The following is a 19,083-nucleotide window of genomic DNA, read 5'->3' on the forward strand; positions in this document are numbered from 1 at the left end:
TGTGAAACACACATATTCAGTGTCCTGTACTCAGATACCTCACTAAATGCAGTGATGTCTAACTTTACTGTAATTTTCAAATGGCTGTGCAAATAGTAGATAGTGCTGTCTTGAGCATTTTCAGGAAGTGTCACCAAAATCTGACTTTTGTGCATTGAAAAACTGTCATAATGAAAACATGACAAAACCATTTGACTATCTTGTTCACAAACAATGGTGTCAGGACTTTTCATCTTGATGACACTTTCATTGACATGAATGCTTGCTTTAGAGGAATGAGCTCTCCATTTTGAGCAAGTGACACGCTTTTGCAGGTCATCAACTAGGTTTTGCAGTTTGTACTAATTGTTTTGAGAAATGCATTAACTGTCGTGCAAATGTAAAGAGTGTTGTGAGAAATGCACCAAAGCCACTGAGAAAAACTGTAATGATTTTCCCTATCAAAGTCACATTTTTTAAACCATGAAGTTATTTTGTTACATTAATTCCAGTTTTGGCTTTGGCACTGACTAATGTATATTCCCAAATGGCTATAAAGCATCCTATAGACAGTAACTAATTTAAAAGAGAGATCTGTAAGTGTGTACTCATATATTCTGGCCACCGTAGACTGGCTCGTAGCCGGCATATTGAAAGGGGTGGTTCTTTTTTTCATAAAATATGGACCTTTTGCAGTTATTAGCCTCATTTTCTATTTAATTATGAGGTTTAAATACTTTTTAAGCACCATTTTATGCTGGATTAGCTTGTCAGATAGTCATCAACCACACTTTTTGATGTACCAAAAACATATCCTAAACATTTAGAAGAAAAACATATGAGAATAATACTTTTTTTTTTCAAATACAAATTTATAAACGCATATATTATTAGTAAAAAAGGATGCTGTTCAAGTTTTAAATTAAAAGACAGCCTATTGTCATTTATAAGGCAAACACAAACTGGCCAGCACATGCACAACTCTCCTCAGTCACGCTGAAGCAACAGCCAAAAGAGGATTCCGCTTGGTCTTAAAGCCTTCTTCGATGGTTATTTACACAATTTATTATAGCATAGCAGTCAAAATAGGACAAATGAGTTAGTGTATGAGACAAATTCTAGACCTTTGTCAGTGAGGGGTGGGTCCCGAACATCATTTTTATTTTCCTGTGGGCTGTATTGTAGTATATTACACCACAATTTTTGGGTACAGTTTTGGGTAATTAAAAAAATTGCTTTCCTTTGAAGCAAAACAACTATAATCCAAGTCAAATTGCGTTCTCAAAGACATCTAAATCCTAATGTATGATCTACTAATTGAGCAGAGCTCAGGATCAGACCACCGTGTCGACGCCTCACACCTGCGGAAGTGTTTGACAAACGCATTCAGACAGGCGTGACAGATTACGGACACTGCGAGTGTGTGATGTGAATGCAAACACAACACAGCCATTATCATCAATGAGGTGTGCATAGTTTCATACGGCTGCATGTGTGTATAATTTAGCATACGCTCATTCTGTGATTCAGCTGGACAGAAATAATAGTTCTGACTGAGCTCAGTTGGGTCATTTCTTCTGTTCATGCTCAGCCTAATTCATCCAGACTGAGATTTGAAGCTTTAAAAGAACTGAAAGCATTTGTAGTAAGAGTATTTGACAAGCGGCATAAAAAGTACTGTAGTAATGCAGTGCAGTATTTATAACTCTTTGTTAATGAATGCTACAGCATACTGAAGTATTAACTATTATAATAAACTGTAATACATACGATAGTATACCTTGAATTTTACTATAGAAAACTATACTATACTATAGTTATTGTTTAGAGTAAATACTACAGTGTTGTTAACCCATACTGTTGTGAAGTACTTAAATCAATATGCTGTGGTCATTCAACAGTTGCTTTAATAACAGAACAGTTAGAGTTATGGAAACAATTTACCTCATACAGTAGTTTTCTGCAAACCTGAAGTGTATTAAACTTCAATTTACCACTTTTATTGTCAGACAAAATACTGTATTATTTATTACAGTTTATCAGTTCACTAGTTTAGACTAGCCTACCGTGTGGCATTCATTAACAGAGTTGTAAAAATATATACTGTAAAATACACTTCAATATAGTATAGTTCAAAAACACTCCAGTGTTTACTATATCATTTTTATTTTCATGTGGCCTGTGGTGTATTGTAGTATATTATACCACATTTTTATTATAAACAGTTTTGTTTATACAATAGAATTACTAAAACAGACTAAACAAGTATTTTACTATAGTATGGATCAAAAACACTACAGTATTTGTAATCAACAATTACTATAGCAAGTATTTTTACACTTTAAAAAGTGCTACACTCACAAAGTTGGTTTTATATACTTTAAATAATTGCAATCTAGTTAATTATATTTGTTTTTTACCAAAAAATATCAATTTGCTTTTTCTTTACTTAAAATAGATCCGTTTTTATATAACAGTATATTTTGAATAAAACTAATGCATTTTATTTGAGTAGATTTTTGTATGTGGTTATTGTGTAGAATAAATGTTATAAAAGTGAGTTGACACAGACAATTTAATAGAGCAGCTGTCGATGTGTGCAGGTCTGTTCATCAAACGTGATTTTAATAATTCTGCGTGACCCCATTTTCACTGCCCGCCACTTTGAAGACACACGCAGCAACTGTAAGGGTCGACGTTAACTGCTCGCAGCAGCGGATCTGATTAACACGGTAAGTTGCAAATGTACCCGAATGATAATGGCAAAGTCATGCTAAACTGCCGACTTCACTAGGCAGGTGAGGTTTTAGCTTGTAAATTGTACTGTAACGTCAGGTAACAGACTGCTCTCGCATGGAAAGCTAAGTTGGCTAACGCTAACCAACGCTAGTTCATGCTAACGATTAAAAGTGATAGTCCTAAGAAAATTTTTTTAAAGTAGATTTAAAACACTTAGTAGGTATAACTAACGTTACAGAATGGATTAACAAGGTCTCTGGTGGGCGGTCGGGGTGTAGGTGCAGTTTGCTAGCGCTAACCTGGCTAGCTCGCCTAAATAATTACCAGCACATTAAGGATGCATATTAAATGCAGAAACGTATGGAACAGTAGTTTGTGTTTAGCGTAACATTAAGTAGCTTAAGGTTTGGGTTTTAGAGATTTAGTCCATAAGTTTTTTGTTAATACTGCAAAGTGAATAAAATACAGATTTATAATTTATTTGAACTTAAATTACATTTATGTTTACAGAACCATTTAAAATGTACGCACCTCATTCTAAAATGCGTTTTCTTGGTCTTTAGATACCAAAGTGATTTAGTTTATTTTGTTAAGAAAAACATTAGGTACAACTACCGCTATAATCATTTGCAGGTAATTAAAACATGGGTAAAATTGCAAACAATAGTGGGCTCCATAGAATTGCATTTGATATTTGAAGATTTTTTTGTATGTGTGCAATGAACAAACAGTAAAAAATATCCTAATGCAGTTTCTTATTATCTGTCAGTCTTTCACTAAAGCTAACTGAAAACACAGATTCACTGAACTGTCATTTGCCAGTAACATTAAATTTGGAGAAAAGGTAAATTAAATGTAGCTTCAGCAAAAATGTAATGTAAACCTTAATGTAATATGTAAAATGGCAATGTATTTATTTAATTTTGTATTATGACTTATGCAAAGTTTGGTGCAAAATGAAGATGACAGTTAAATCATAGATTTTATATTCGCCATTTTCAAACTGTTTAATATGTAAATTACATACACATTTTTATGCTTTATAAGTTGCAAAAATAAACTGAAAATGTAATACCTAAACTTAAATAATTCCTTGATTGACAGGCAACCAAAATACCATACACTGTTACACTGAATAAAATCACAGTTTTCTTTAGAATTTGATTCTTAAAAACACCTGGAATAATGTAAGTACACAATAACCTATATAACCTTTTTTTAATACAGAAGTTTAACTAAGGTAAATTTTAACTGATAATCTAAGGTGTTTCATTTATGTATCATTCTCACTGCACTTTTGTAACTTGACTTAAAATATCTAAGATATTTGCTATTTAGTATTTAGCTATTTAATATTATTTAGTATCAACCACCTGAACTCCTGTTTCTTTTTTCTCTCTACCAATAGAGTTGTGTGGAATCAGAGGTGCATGCGGCTGCCCACGGGAAAAATTTGCCATCAGCCCAACACAGTTTGGATAACCATAGGACTGTCAAATGCATGATGGCTCCTGTTTGGACTTAACGATGTCCTCGACTTCCATCAAAACTGTATACATTATATATCAGAGACTCTTTGTGGGACTGGAACTTATGCATCCTAAATCTTCATCAAAGTATGCAGATCTCCTTACTGAGTTGTCTTAGATGATTTCTCAATAGGATCTGGCATTATTAATGTTTTTATTTATGTATTGTGTATGTGCAGCCACATTAATGGCCTGTTTTGTAGTCACTATTAAAAGGGACACTGGATGACATTGAAAAAATGTTATGGTCTTTAATCCATCTTCCCATTCTTATTTAATTGTTATTAACCGTATAAAGTCTGTTTATCTGTTTTTACTTAAATCACTGTATATTGTGCGTAGAATATAGAAATGAAGATTTATTTTCTGAGGTTACAGCCAGAAGTCAATTGAATTCATTTTAAAGGACATATGCATGGTTAATTTTTTTTAGATAATAAAGTTCTTAATACCCAATTAAAATAAGTACAGGCAACATATAGCAATGTATAAATAAGTTGGGTTTAACAAAAAAAGTAAGTTTATCTGATTTGAGTAATTTTAAAAATATATGTTGGCTCAACTTAATTTTGTTGCATTTGTTTTAAGCAATGTTTTAGTGTTTAATATACTTAAAAAAGGCTGGAAGTTGTATCAATCTAAAACGTCCGATGCAGCCACTTGCCTCACTTTTTATAAGTTACATCTAGGTCATACTTTTTACAGTGTATGCTATAGATTATCTATCTATCTATCTATCTATCTATCTATCTATCTATCTATCTATCTATCTATCTATCTATCTATCTATCTATCTATCTATCTATCTATCTATCTATCTATCTATCTATCTATCTATCTTTGTGTTAAAAAACAGACACAACATTATAGATGTATGTAACTTTAGCCTTGAAAGGAATTAGTTTCTGACTGAAAATACTGCGAAGACGAGCTGAATCTGACATTAACTATTTTACAGTAAACTCCCACATGAAGAACAAAATACTATAAACTATTTACAATAAATACTACAGTGTTTTAAAACCATACTGTTGTGAAGTACTTGAATTAATATGCTGTGTTAATTAGACAGTTGCTATAATAACAGAACAGTTATAGTTACAGTATGTAAACAATTAACCTCATAAAGTAGTTTACTGCAAATGTAGAGTCCATTAAACTACAATTCACCACTGATATTGTCTTAAAAATTAAAGTACACTATAGTATTCATTACAGTTTATCAGTTCATTAGTTAAGACTAGCCTACCGTATGGCATTCATTAACAGAGTTGTAAAAATATGTACTGTAAAATACACTTCACTATAGTATGGATCAAAAACACTACAGTATTTGTAATAAATTACTATAGCTAGTATTTTTATGCTATAGATTATATATATCCTTGTGTCAAAAAACAGAGACAACATTATAGATATAGGTAACTTTAGCCTTGAAAGGACTTCTGACTGAAAATACTGCGAAAATGAGCTGAATCCGACTTCAACTATTTTTACTACAGTAAACTCCCACATGAAGAACAAAATATTATAAGTATTTACAGCAAATACTACAGAGTTTTTAACACATACTGCTGTGAAGTACTTGAATTAATATGCTGTGGTAATTCATCAGTTGCTATTGTAACAGAACAGTTATAGTTATGTAAACAATTTACTTTATAAAGAAGTTTTCTGCAATCAGAGTATATTAAACTTCAATTCACCACTGTTATTGTCTTAAAAAATAAAATACACAACAGTATTCATTACAGTTTATCAGTTCACTAGTTTAGACTAGCCTACCGTATGGCATTCATAAACAGTTGTAAAAACTAATATGAATACTGTAAAATACACTTCACTATAGTATAGTTCAAAAACACTACAGTATTTACTATATCATTTTTATTTTCATGTGGCCTGTGGTGTATTGTATTATATTATACCACGAATTTTGTATGAACAAAGTACAAAAAGTATAAAAGTTTTATTTATAAAATAGAATTACCAAAACGTTAAAAACCTCATCTCACAGACACAGTGTTATTAATATGGGTAACTTGAAGGAAGATATCCGTCCGTCCGTCCGTCCGTCCGTCAATCCATCCATCCATCCATCCATCCATCCATCCATCCATCCATCCATCCATCTATCTATCTATCTATCTATCTATCTATCTATCTATCTATCTATCTATCTATCTATCTATCTATCTATCTATCTATAACTTTGGCCTTGAAAGGAATTCGTTTCTGACAGAAAATACCGCGAAGATGAGCTGAACTCCACTTTAAATGAGTGACGTCGCTTATGGAACGTCAAAATCGAATGTGCGTTCCAGACCGAATGCGCGCGACGTTCCAATTAACCGCTGGTTTCAACTTCTGATGAAAACTCACCGCGAGCACGGCGCGCTCCCGCTCCAGCAGATCGGCGAGTCTGTTCAATAACCTTCCGCGGCTCGACGCGTCCATCCTCCGCCACACCGAGCCTCTCTGACCCGCAGCTTTAGCAGCTTTCACCGCCACATCCACATCAGCCTGAACAATCACAGCAACATGTTAGACTACAGTGACAACAACCACGTGACAAATCTAAGGTAAATCAATCAATTATACTTATAATTAATCTGAAATTGCAGCTTAATAGCGTGTAATGGCATAATATTGTTAACGAATCATTCCTGTATCAAGAGGCAAATCATAGTGGAGTTAAATAACACGCTATGCATGCCTACATCACTTCTCACATCATATTAATAGCATAACATCAACATAAATCACGTATCCGCAGGGATAATCATTAGTCATACAACATAAATGAAATTACAATAAAATAAACTAGCAAATTAACTTCATAAGCATATCTAGTTTAACAGTCTAATGAAAGTAATATAATTTGGACACACTTTACAATAAGGTTGCGTTCATGTTAATGTGTTTACCAATATGAACCATAATTGTACAGAGCCTAGTCATATTTAATGCAAATTTTAATTTTTACTAATGCGTTATTTGAATTCAGAGTTAACTAGTTAATACATTAGTTATTAGTTAACAAGAACTAACAAAGCTTTCATTTCTGTAACCAATGTTAACTAAAATACTGTCATAAATGTTATTAACATTATCTAATGGGATCTTATTGTAAAGTGTGACTTAGAATTATTAGTATATCAGCTAAATACAATAATTGTAATTGCTTAAATAAAAAATAATACACTTTTTTTTACATGACAAACTCTAAAAATCTCATAGATATCAACAACAAAATGAATTTCAGGCGTCATACAGTTGTCAACATTTGAAGTGGATCAAAATTAAATTTCAACATTGTCCTAAGACAAGAATGAGTGCTGTTGAATAGTTTTGGGGCTGCTTTGATGAAAGGTTTTTGATCCTCTTTAAATGTTGACTACTGTATATTTACATTATTATTTATAAATTTAATTAAAAATGACATGACAGATTTCCTTGTATGTGCATACTGATATCTTTTTTTTTTTAATTGATCTAAAGAGTCAAGTTCCTCTTACTTTATCCGCCTCCTCGATGTCGCAGATTTTGACACCTGTTGCCGGGTTGATTGTAGGAAACTGCTTTCCTTTGCTCGACGTGTGCCATTCGTTATTGATAAATATCTGAAACAAATACAAGTAGACTGAGACCAGTGTGTTAAGAATGACATCACAATTAGAATTATTTTGATTATGAACTTTTCCAAAATATGAATAGAAACCTTTTAATAAATGCAAACTGTCAGTTCACTGACTCATCCATAATGCATAAATAGAAATAACAAGTGTGTGTGTGTGTGTGAAAAAATTTAGGCCATTAACCTGCCCACAAATAGGATGTAAAAATGTCATAATTTTAAATATCTAGTTCATTAATGGTGTCTTTACCAAATGAATAAAAGTGAAACATATCTAATTATGTAAATATCTAAAATAAAGTTTGTTATAACTTAAATCAGTTTATTAATTTGCTTGTACGCAAAATATGTATTAACTTGTGTGTATTAACTTATGTATTAACGAGTGTGTGTGAATATTTAAGCCATCTTCAAATATGATTAAATACTTTTAAATAACTTAATAAGTTGTTAAACAAGTAAATAAGTAAAAATGTAATAATTTCAAATAACATTTAACATTGTAATTATATAATTATAACTTAAATAAGTTTATTAACTTGCTTGTACAAAAAAATGGATTAACTTTTATAATATCTGAATGAAAAAAGTTTAGTAAAGGCAAACTATTAGATCACTGACTCTACACAAATTAATTGAAAGTTGTTTTGAAACATAATATATATATATAAACATAATGAAATATTCATATAAAATATAAGTTTAATAAAGGCAAACTATTAGATCGCTGACTCCTCCACGCAAATTAATTGAAAGTTGTTTAGAAATGTTATATATATACACACATGCGTGTGTGTAAATATTTAAGTCCTTAACCCGTCTTCAAATATGATTGAATACTTTTAAATAACATAATAATTTGTTGAATAAAATCTTTGAGTAGCTTTTCCAAATCAGTCTTTTGTTTTTTGTTGCACTTTAATTCACCAGACCAACTATCTGAATATTTATATCTAATATTTAGGTCATTAACCTGCCTACAAATTAATTAAGAAAAAAAATCAAATTATGTAAATATCTAAAATAAAAGGTATTAAAAATAAGGTAAATAAACTTAAATATGTTTATTAACTTGCTTGTACACAAAATATGTATTCATTTTTATAAAATATAAATAAAATTTTAGTAAAGGCAAACTATTAGATCAGTGACTCCACACAAATTAATTGAAAGTTGTTTAGAAATGTTTCTGTTTAACTGATGGAAGATTTTTTTTCAACACATTTCTAAACATAATAGTTTTAATAACTCATTACTAATAACTGATTTATTTTATCTTTGCCATGATGACAGTAAATAATATTTTACTAGATATTTTTCAAGATACTTCTATACAGCTTAAAGTGACATTTAAAGACTTAACTAGGGTAATTAGGTTAACTAGGCAGGTTAGGGTAAATAGGCAAGTTACTGTATAACTATGGTTTGTTCTGTAGACTATCGAAAAAATATATAGCTTAAAGGGGCTAATAATATTGACCTTAAAATGGATTTAAAAAAATGTAAAACTACTTTTATTCTAGCCGAAATAAAACAAATAAGACTTTCTTCAGAAGAAATAAATATTATCAGACATACTGTGAAAATATCCTTGCTCTGTTAAACTTCATTTGGGAAGGGCAAATAATAATTCTGACATACACACACACACACACACACACACACACACACACACACACACACACACACATATATATATATATATATATATATATATATATATATATATATATATATATATATATATATATATATATATATATATATATATATATATATATATATATATATATATATATATATATATATATGCCTGTGTAAATATTTAAGTCTTAACCTATGTACAAATATGATTGAATACTTTTAAATAACATGATAAGTTATTTATAAGTATATAATTAAATAAGTAAAGATTTAATCATTTTAAATAACGTTTAACATTATAATTATATTATTATAACTTAAATAAGTTTATAAATGTGCCTGTACATGAAATACATACCAGATTGTGGAATATGAAAACATGACAATGCATCCCTCGTTTAAAACCACTCAAATTAACCTACTTTATAAATGATTTTTCTCACTATATCTTGGTTATTATATTCATATGGCAGTGAACTGATCAGTAGCTTTTCCAAATTCATACCTTGTTTTTTGTTGCTCTTTAATCCACCAGAACAACTTTCCTAATAAACTTTGCAAACCTTTAAAAGTCATCAGCTTCTATATAAAGCTTTATTTTGAACAGCTGAACTTATAAAACTCCTCAAAGTGAATAGTAGAGTTTTACATTAGAAGCATTACCTTAGTGTGTTTGATCTCAGTGATCTTCACAGGTTGAGGCAGAGGTGGAGGGGACGTGTTTCGAGAGTCCCCGTTTTCTATAGTCCCGTTTTGTGCCATAGCAGTGAAGAAGAAGAAGTGCTGTAGAGGAGAAGATTATTGTGTGGACTGAACATGATTCCACATCCAGCACACACTTTATAAGAAGTTTTTTAAAGGTCCTCCCCTTCAGGCAAGTGTGTTCTCCGCCTACCATGAAAAACACAGTCCCACCTGCCAGTGAATCAGCCATTTAGACACCAAACATGCTGTTTTCCAGATCCGCCTTTCCATCGGGAAGCCTCCGCAGATCAGGCTGTGGAAAACCGCTGTGCTTTTGGAATGTTTCTCGATCCTCTAAAGTGATTGGCTGTGTCTTTACGGCAGGCACCCGGAGGTAATGAGTGTGAATTAATTGTCCGGCAATATTTACATTGTAACATGGCGTCTTTGATCTGCTGGCGGCGGGACGGATTGGAGGCGACGGCGGGCCAGGCATCAGATGGGCCAAGGTGTGATGCGTTCTGATGTTCATCTCGAAGTTGGTTTTTGCACCTGGGCCTGGTGAAGTTGAGTGGAGTTGAATACGTGCAAACAAATGCTTTTGTTCGGCGGGACAAAGACTTTCCCAGCTTTGGGCTCATACTCGGACACTGTTGCCATTGTTTCCCCTCCATTGCTTCTTGTCACTCTTCTTGTCAAAGTTTAATTAGGACAACGAGCTCTCGCAGGCCCATTTCTCACTTCAGCAGCTTTCTAAACACGTCCTAATGAGGATAAGGCTCAGAGAGAGAGAGAAAGAGAGAGAGAGAGAGATTGAGGCCGAACAAGAAGAAACATGTTGCAATGGAAAGATGCAATGAAAAGAATTGTGATATATAAGTCACGTTTATTCATATAGAGCTTTATACGGTTTAGCCCGGTTCAAAACTTCAAAACAGCTTCATAGAAACAAAAGTCAATCCCTTCATTAAATATGAAAAAATTACACATTAAATTTAAATCTGATTTTATTCAGAATATTTGTAACGTCACATTAATAAATTGATTATGCAAACTTCAATTATGAGGCAAATTATCATGTTTGCAGATCTGAAAAGACGATAGTGAAGTTATTCGGCTCATTTCAGTTCAGTGTTGATTCAGATCTGATCAATAACAGTGTCGATTCTTGCAAAACTCAGTTATAAAACAGATTGACGGCTCTAAAAAACAATTTAGTTTGTGTCATTCAGCTCAAGTAAGGTCAAACGAGAAAAAACATGTTTCAGTGGGAAAATGCAATGAAAAGAATTTAGTATTTAAGGGCGTACTCACACTACGTACAGTTCCCTTGAACCGGGCCGAAGCATGCTTGTTCCCCTTCCATTTCCCCCGAAGGCCCGCACTCACATTACATTCGGGCCTGGGCATGCTTACATCATCGATGATGCGCTGTTCAGTACGCGCTTTCGCTCTGCACAGTGGAGATTCCTTCAGTTATATCGTCGTTAGTCATTTGATATGCAGTGACACACAGTTAAATATTTCGCCAAACAGATCAGCCACTTTTGACGCTCATAAACAATCATAAAGTCCTCGTGCTGCAGGAATTAGGAGGTTTGCTATAGGTGCAGCTGTCGTGCAGTGAGGGGTTTGAGTCTATAATAACCAACGCGTTCGTTGAACCGTAAGAATGATTAATAAATCCATATGAAATCCTGTATGAAGTCCCATAAAAGTCACGACTTGTCTTCAGTTTTGGGCTCAGGCGCACTTTACACTCACACTACAAGCGTACTGAGCCAAAGCCCAAGTGAACCGTGCTCTGGCACACCTCTTCCAACCGGGCCTGAGCCAGATTCAGAGCACTTACATTTCTCAAACGATCTGGGAAACGGGCCTGGGTACGGTTCGGATATCATAGTGTGAGTACGTCGTAAGTCACGTTTATTCATATAGAGCTTTATACGGTTCAAAACAGCTTCACAGAAACAAAAGAGATTTGCTTCATCAAATATGAGAAAATTCAGATGAAATTCAAATTAGATTTGATTCAGAACATTTGTGAGTCACTTTTGTAGCGTCAATTGATTATGCAAGCTTCAATTGTAAGGCAAATTTGCATTTTTGCTGATCTAAAATGACATTAATGAAGTTATTTGGCTCATTTCAGTTCAGTGTTGATTCAGATCTGATCAATAACAGTGTTAATTCTTGAATTCTTGACTATAAAACAGATTGACGGCTCTAAAAAGACAATCTAGTTTGTGTTATTCAGCTCAAGTGAGGCAGATCGAGAAGAAACATGTTTCAGTGGGAAAATGCAATGAAACAAATTTTAATATTTAAATCACGTTTAATCACATAGAGCTTTATACGGTTTAGCCTGGTTCAAAACAGATAGTAGACAGACAGACAGACAGACAGACAGACAGACAGACAGACAGACAGACAGACAGACAGACAGACATACAGACAGACAGACAGACAGACAGACAGACAGACAGACAGACAGACAGACAGACAGACAGATAGATAGATAGATAGATAGATAGATAGATAGATAGAACAACAGACAGACAGACAGACAGAGTAACCTTCATTTTTCTCATAATTTTTTCATAATTTATTAATTTATGTCATTTGCAGTGTATCATGGCATTCATTGTAGATCTTTCCCTCAGTAAAGCTGTTAATTTGACAGTTTTGTACATTTGTCTGCTCACTGTGTCATTATCCAGCTCACTTCAAGTCAAATTTGGTTCACTTTGACAGAAAACAGAGCAAAATTTTGTTCATCCACTAGCCATCAAACCCAACCGTAGTTCACGTTTGATCAGCGGCTGTCAGTGGTGAAGGGTTTGAGCTGGTGGGAAAGCAGAGGCAGGTGCTGGTCCTCCAGGCTCCGCTGCTCTGCTTAATTGGCGTTCAACACCTTCTAAATGAAGGTCAGGGATCTTCTGCGCTCCAGACTTCAGTCGCGTTTAGCAGCATTACCCCGCTAATGCTAATGACTGCATCCTCAAAGAAACGCAGACACTTCCCTCAACACAGCTCAATGAAAGCACTTGAAAACACCCAAGACACACAACAATACTGAGATTTAACTGAGGACAACAGGTGCTCCAACTACTGAAAACACACACTTCATATCAATTAATGCATGAAAGCGTTTTCAAACAATACATTGGGACCCAATAGAAATGACAATATTCCCAGAGATTATTTACCGTTGTTCTTGCATGTGATTTAAATAAATCTCTAACACTATTGAGTTTGGCTCATTCACACCCTTAGATTACTGACAGATGTTTTGTTACTTCTTAAACTACTTGATTTATTTAAATCGTTCATTTTATAATTCAATTAATCCTTATTTCTATAGTGCTTTTAGTAGATTATGTAAAAGTAGCTAAAGAATAAAAGCCATAACAACATTTCAGATTGTGGAAAACAGCAAATCAGACAGGCAGGAGAGAACGGTTTATGGTTGGCTAGCAATGACAGATGCCATTGGACCATATGGGACTGATCATTGATTATATGAACTTTGAGTTTAGAAGAAATAGACAAACTAACATGAGAGTAGATGTCATTCGAATTACAGTGTGTTTTAGGAAATTTAACCTAACAAGTTATAAAACCCTAGCAACTAATCAAAAACACACTGGCAACCACCCAAAATCCAAGCAATCAATCACAAACACCTTAACAACTGATTTTGAATTTCGTGAAGACCACCTGAAAACCTTAGCTACCACACAGAAATGCCCATGCAACCACATAGCAGCAAATCACAATCACCTGCCCACAACTTAAAACCCTATCAACTGCAGAGAAATGTCCTGGGAATCACCCAGAACTACCTACAACCAATCAAAAATACCCTGCTTATCACCCAAAATCCTAGAAATCTATCAGAAACACCCTAACAACTGCTTTGAAATTTCTTGGAACCACCAAAAAAAAAACCTTGTTACCATATAGAAATGCCCTGGCAACCACATAGAACACCATAGCAATCGATTTGAATCACCTGGTAACCATTCCAATCCCTAAATACCAAGTTATAACACCCTAGCAACCAATGAGAAACACCCTGGCAACCCCCAAAAATCCTAGCAATTAATCAGAAACACCTTAACAACTGATTTTGACTTCCCTGGAAACCACCCAAAAACCTTAGCTACCATTCAGAAATGCCTGTGGCTTTGAAACACTCTGACAAGAAACCATGATCATCCTGACAACCACTCAAAACCCTATCAACTACAGAGAAATACACTGGCAACCATATAGAACACCATAGCAACCAATTAGGATCACCTGGTAACCACCCAAAACCCTACAAACCACAAAGAATTGCAATAGAAACCACCCAGAACAACCTAGCAATGAATCGGAAATGCCCTGGCAACCATATAGCAACAAATCATGGTCACCCTGGCAACCACTTAAAACCCTATCAACCACAGAGAATTTCCTGTGACCCAAAACCATAGAATCACAGAGTCACCCAAAACCATAGAACACCCCAAATCCTATTAATCAGAAATACCCTGGCAACCACCCCAAACCCTAGAAATCAACCAGAAACATTCTAACAGCTGCTTTGAAATTCCTTGGAACCACATAAACCTTGTTACCATACAGAAATGCCCTGGCAGCCATTATGGCAACCAATTAGAATCACCTGGTAACCACCCAAAACCCTACAAACCACAAAGAACTACCATAGAAACCACCCAGAACAACCTACAAATCAATCAGAAATACCCTGGCTAACTCTAACCGTAACCCTAACCCAAAACTCAATCAACCACATAGAAATGCCCTGGGAACCACCTAAACCAACCTACAGCCAATCAAAAATACCCTGCTAATGAGCCAGAATCCCAGAAATCAACCAGAAACACCCTAACAACTGCTTTGAAATTCCTTGTAACCACATGAAACCTTGTTACCATACAGAAATGCCCTGGCAGCCACATAGAACATCAGAATCAGAATCAGAATCAGAATCAGAATCAGTTTTATTGCCAAGTGTTCATGACAACTGATTAGAATCACCTGGTAACCACCCAAAACCTACAAACAACAAGGAAGTGCCATATAAACAACCCAGAACAACCTAGCAACTAGGGCTGTGCAATTAATTGAAATCGCAAAAAAAAAAAAAAATAAATAAAATAAATAAAATTCTAAATTTAAGCACACGCAATTTCTAAACCGCATAAGGCTGCAATTTTTATCTAGATATTTATTTAGAATTTTGTTCAGAATATGTTCTTGTGCGCATGATTTTAACATGTTAACCAATCAGAGCTGACGCTGCGCACCGGGCAATTACAGCTAAGCTGAGCGGGAGAAAGATGTTAACTAGCTGAAGTTGAGTGGGAGAACCGAATAGGTGAGCAGGAGGAAAGAACATAAAATATGGATGCAGGTCTAAATAAAAATTATTTAGTGCCAAAGAGAACTTGAACATCAGTCGGGCTTCCAGCTAATTCTATCAAACCTCTTCAGCTGCTTCAGAACGCAGCAGCACGAGTGGTCTTTGATGAACCCAAAAGAGCACACGTCACTCCGCTACTCAACCATTTGCACTGGCTGCCAGTTGCTGCTCGCATCAAATTCAAAGCTCTGATGTTTGCTTACAAAGCGACCTCTGGCTTTGCTCCTCCTTATCTGCTCTCACTTCTGCAGATTTATGTGCCCTCCAGAAACTTGCGTTCTGTGAATGAACGTCGCCTCGTGGTTCCATCCCTAAGAGGGAAGAAATCACTTTCCCGAACTCTCGCATTCAATCTGCCCAGTTGGTGGAATGAACTCCCTAACTACATCAGAACAGCAGAGTCACTTGCTGTCTTCAAGAAACGACTAAAAACTCAACTGTTTAGTCTCCACTTTCCTTCCTAATCTGTAACTGCCTCTCTGGCTATACCACTAACTGTACTCTCTCTCAAAAAAAAAAAAAAAAAACATTACTAATGCTTTGCTTCTTAGACTTTACACACCTGAAACTTGTCTATAGCACTTGTTCACTGCTGCTCTTATAGTTGTGTAAATTGCTTCCTTGTCCTCATTTGTAAGTCGCTTTGGATAAAAGCGTCTGCTAAATGACTAAATGTAAATGTAATGCTTGGGAGTATTTTGGATTCAGGAGAGAGGATGTGTCACAGAGCAAGGTAATTTGCAAGACTTGTGAATTGATTATTCCAACAAAATGGAGCAATACTACAAATCTGTTCCAACACTTAAAACAGCGTCACAAAAAACTGCATGATCAACGCGTGTCGACAAAGTCCATGGAAACAAACAAAAGCACACATCAAAGCCAGCCCAAATAGACTGAACAACTATCCATTGTTCAAGCATTTGCAAGCGCCGTGCCTTATGAGAAAGGGTCAAAACTGCACAAAGAAATTACCGACGCAATCACCTATCATATATGCAAAGATATGATGCCTGCGCACATCGTCAGTAAAGACAGCTTCCGAAGACTAATGCAAACACTTGACAAAAGAGACGAGCTGCCATCTCGCACTCATTGCACATGATTTGCTATTCCCGAAATGTATGAGAAATGTAAGGGGGTGTGTTGAACATGAGCTCAAGCAGGTTTACTGAATACTTCGCCACGACCACAGATCTGTGGTCCAGCAGAACAATCGAGTCGTACATGAGTTTAACGGTCCACTATATGAATGACATCTTTGAAATGAAAAGTCAATGTTTGCGAACAACATTCTTCCCAAAAGATCACACTGGAGAAAATATATCTAAAAGTTTACAAGAAGCTTTAGCATCATGGGGACTTTGTGAAGAGCAGCAAGTGTCTATCACCACATTTATTTTATGTTGTCTGTTTTAAAGACTAATTTACCACAGTTTTATTTATTAAACTTAAAACTATGTTATTTCATTGTGAAATGTTTTATTATGCACTTCTTGTGCACTGAATACATTTAGAATGTATGTATGTAGCTTGTTTGAAAAAGCAAAAACTGTTGTCAAAATCGCAAATAAAATCGTTATCGCAATATTCGTTCATAAAATCGCAAGATGATTATTTTGTCCATATTGCACAGCCCTACTAGCAACCAATGAGAAATACCCTGGCTAACCCTAACCGTAACCCTAAGCCCTAACCTAACCCTAACCCAAAACTCTAAGAAATGCCATAAAAACCACCCAGAACAACATAGCAACCAATCAGAAACACCCTAACAATGGCTTTGAAACACCCTGGCAACAAAACATGATCACCCTGAAAACCCAAAACCCTACCAATCACAGAAAAATGCCATGGGAACCACCCAGAACAACTTACAACAATTCAAAAATACCCTGCAAATTACTCAAAATCCTAGAAATCAATCAGAAATACCCTAACAACTGCTTTGAAATTCCTTGGAACCATTGTAAAAACCTTGTTACAATGGAGAAATGCCCAGGCAACCACATAGTACACATAGCAACCAATTAGAATCACCTGGTAACAACCCCAAACCCTAAAAACCACAGGGAAATGCCCTATAAAAACCCAGAACAGCCTAGCAACTAATCAAAAATACCCTGGCTAACCCTAACCCCTGACCTAATCATAACCCTAACCCAAAACTAAACTAAACCTTAACCCAACCACATAGAAATGCCCTGGGAACCACCCAAACCCAACCTACAGCCAATCAAAAATACCCTGCTAATCACCCCGAATCCTAGAAATCAATTAGAAATACCCTAACAACTGCTTTAAAATTCCTTGGAACCATTGTAAAAACCTTGTTACATACATAAATGCTCTGGCAACCACATAGAAAACCATAGCAACCAATTAGGATCACCTGGTAACCACCCAAAACACAATCACAAAGAAATGCCAAAGAAACCCTGAACAACCTAGAGTCAATCAGAAATACCCTGGTAACCAATAAAAACCCTAGCAATCAATCGGAAACAACCCAATAATGGCTTTGAAACATCCTGGCAACAAACCATGATCAGCCTGACAACCACTCAAAACTCCATCAACCACAAAGAAATGCCCTGGGATCCACCCAAACCAACCTACAACCAATCAGAAATACTCTTACAACCACCCAAAACCCAAATCAACCAGAAACACCCTAACAACTGCTTTGAAATTCATTGGAACTATTGTAAAAACCTTGTTACCATACAGAAATGCCCTGGCAACCACAAAGAACACCATAGCAACCTATTAGAATCACCTGGTAACCACCTAAAACCCTACAAACCACAAAGAATTGCCATAGAAACCACCCAGAACAACATAGCAACCAATTAGAAATACCCTGGCAACCAGCCCAGACCATAGCAATCAATCAGAAACACCCAAACAATGGCTTTGAAACACCCTGGCAACAAAACATGATCACCCTGACAACCCAAAACCCTACCAATCACAGAAAAATGCCATGGGAACCACCCAGAACAACTTACAACCAATCAAAAATACCCTGAAAATTACTCAAAATCCTAGAAATCAATCAGAAATACCCTAACAACTGTTTTGAACTGTTTTGTAAAAACTTTGTTACAATGGAGAAATGCCCAGGCAACCACATAGAACACCATAGCAACCAATTAGAATTACCTGATAACAACCCCAAACCCTAAAGACCACAGGGAAATGCCCTATAAACAACCCAGAACAACCTAGCAACTAATCAGGAATACCCTGGCTAACCCTAACCCCTAACCTAACCATAACCCTAACCCAAAACTCTATCAACCACATTGAAATGCCCTGGGAACCACCCAAACCCAACCTACAGCCAATCAAAAATACCCTGCTAATCCCCCTAAATCCTAGAAATCAATCAGAAACACCCTAACAACCCAGAACAACCTAGAAACCAATCAGAA

The 19,083-nt window shown here is 35.2% G+C and overlaps 1 protein-coding gene and 1 long non-coding RNA gene across 2 annotated transcripts in view; one reads left to right on the forward strand and one right to left on the reverse strand.

The window, feature by feature from the left end:
* aldh1a3 (aldehyde dehydrogenase 1 family, member A3) overlaps positions 1-10,359 on the reverse strand; it is a 75,753-nt gene extending 65,394 nt beyond the window's left edge. Inside the window, exons 1-3 of the mRNA XM_056461003.1 lie at positions 10,192-10,359; positions 7,766-7,870; positions 6,630-6,770 (exon numbers count right to left, since the gene is read on the reverse strand). Coding sequence (XP_056316978.1) covers positions 6,630-6,770; positions 7,766-7,870; positions 10,192-10,290 — 345 coding nt within the window. The 5' untranslated portion in view covers positions 10,291-10,359. The remainder of the gene's footprint in view (positions 1-6,629; positions 6,771-7,765; positions 7,871-10,191) is intronic.
* Positions 2,586-4,487, forward strand: LOC130231644 (uncharacterized). The gene is made up of 2 exons (XR_008838065.1): positions 2,586-2,711; positions 4,127-4,487. It is a non-coding gene; the product is annotated as an uncharacterized LOC130231644 (long non-coding RNA).
* Positions 10,360-19,083: the final 8,724 nt, after the last annotated feature.

This window comes from Danio aesculapii, chromosome 7 (genome assembly GCF_903798145.1).
Source record: "Danio aesculapii chromosome 7, fDanAes4.1, whole genome shotgun sequence".
NCBI classification, from domain to species: Eukaryota; Metazoa; Chordata; class Actinopteri; order Cypriniformes; family Danionidae; genus Danio; species Danio aesculapii.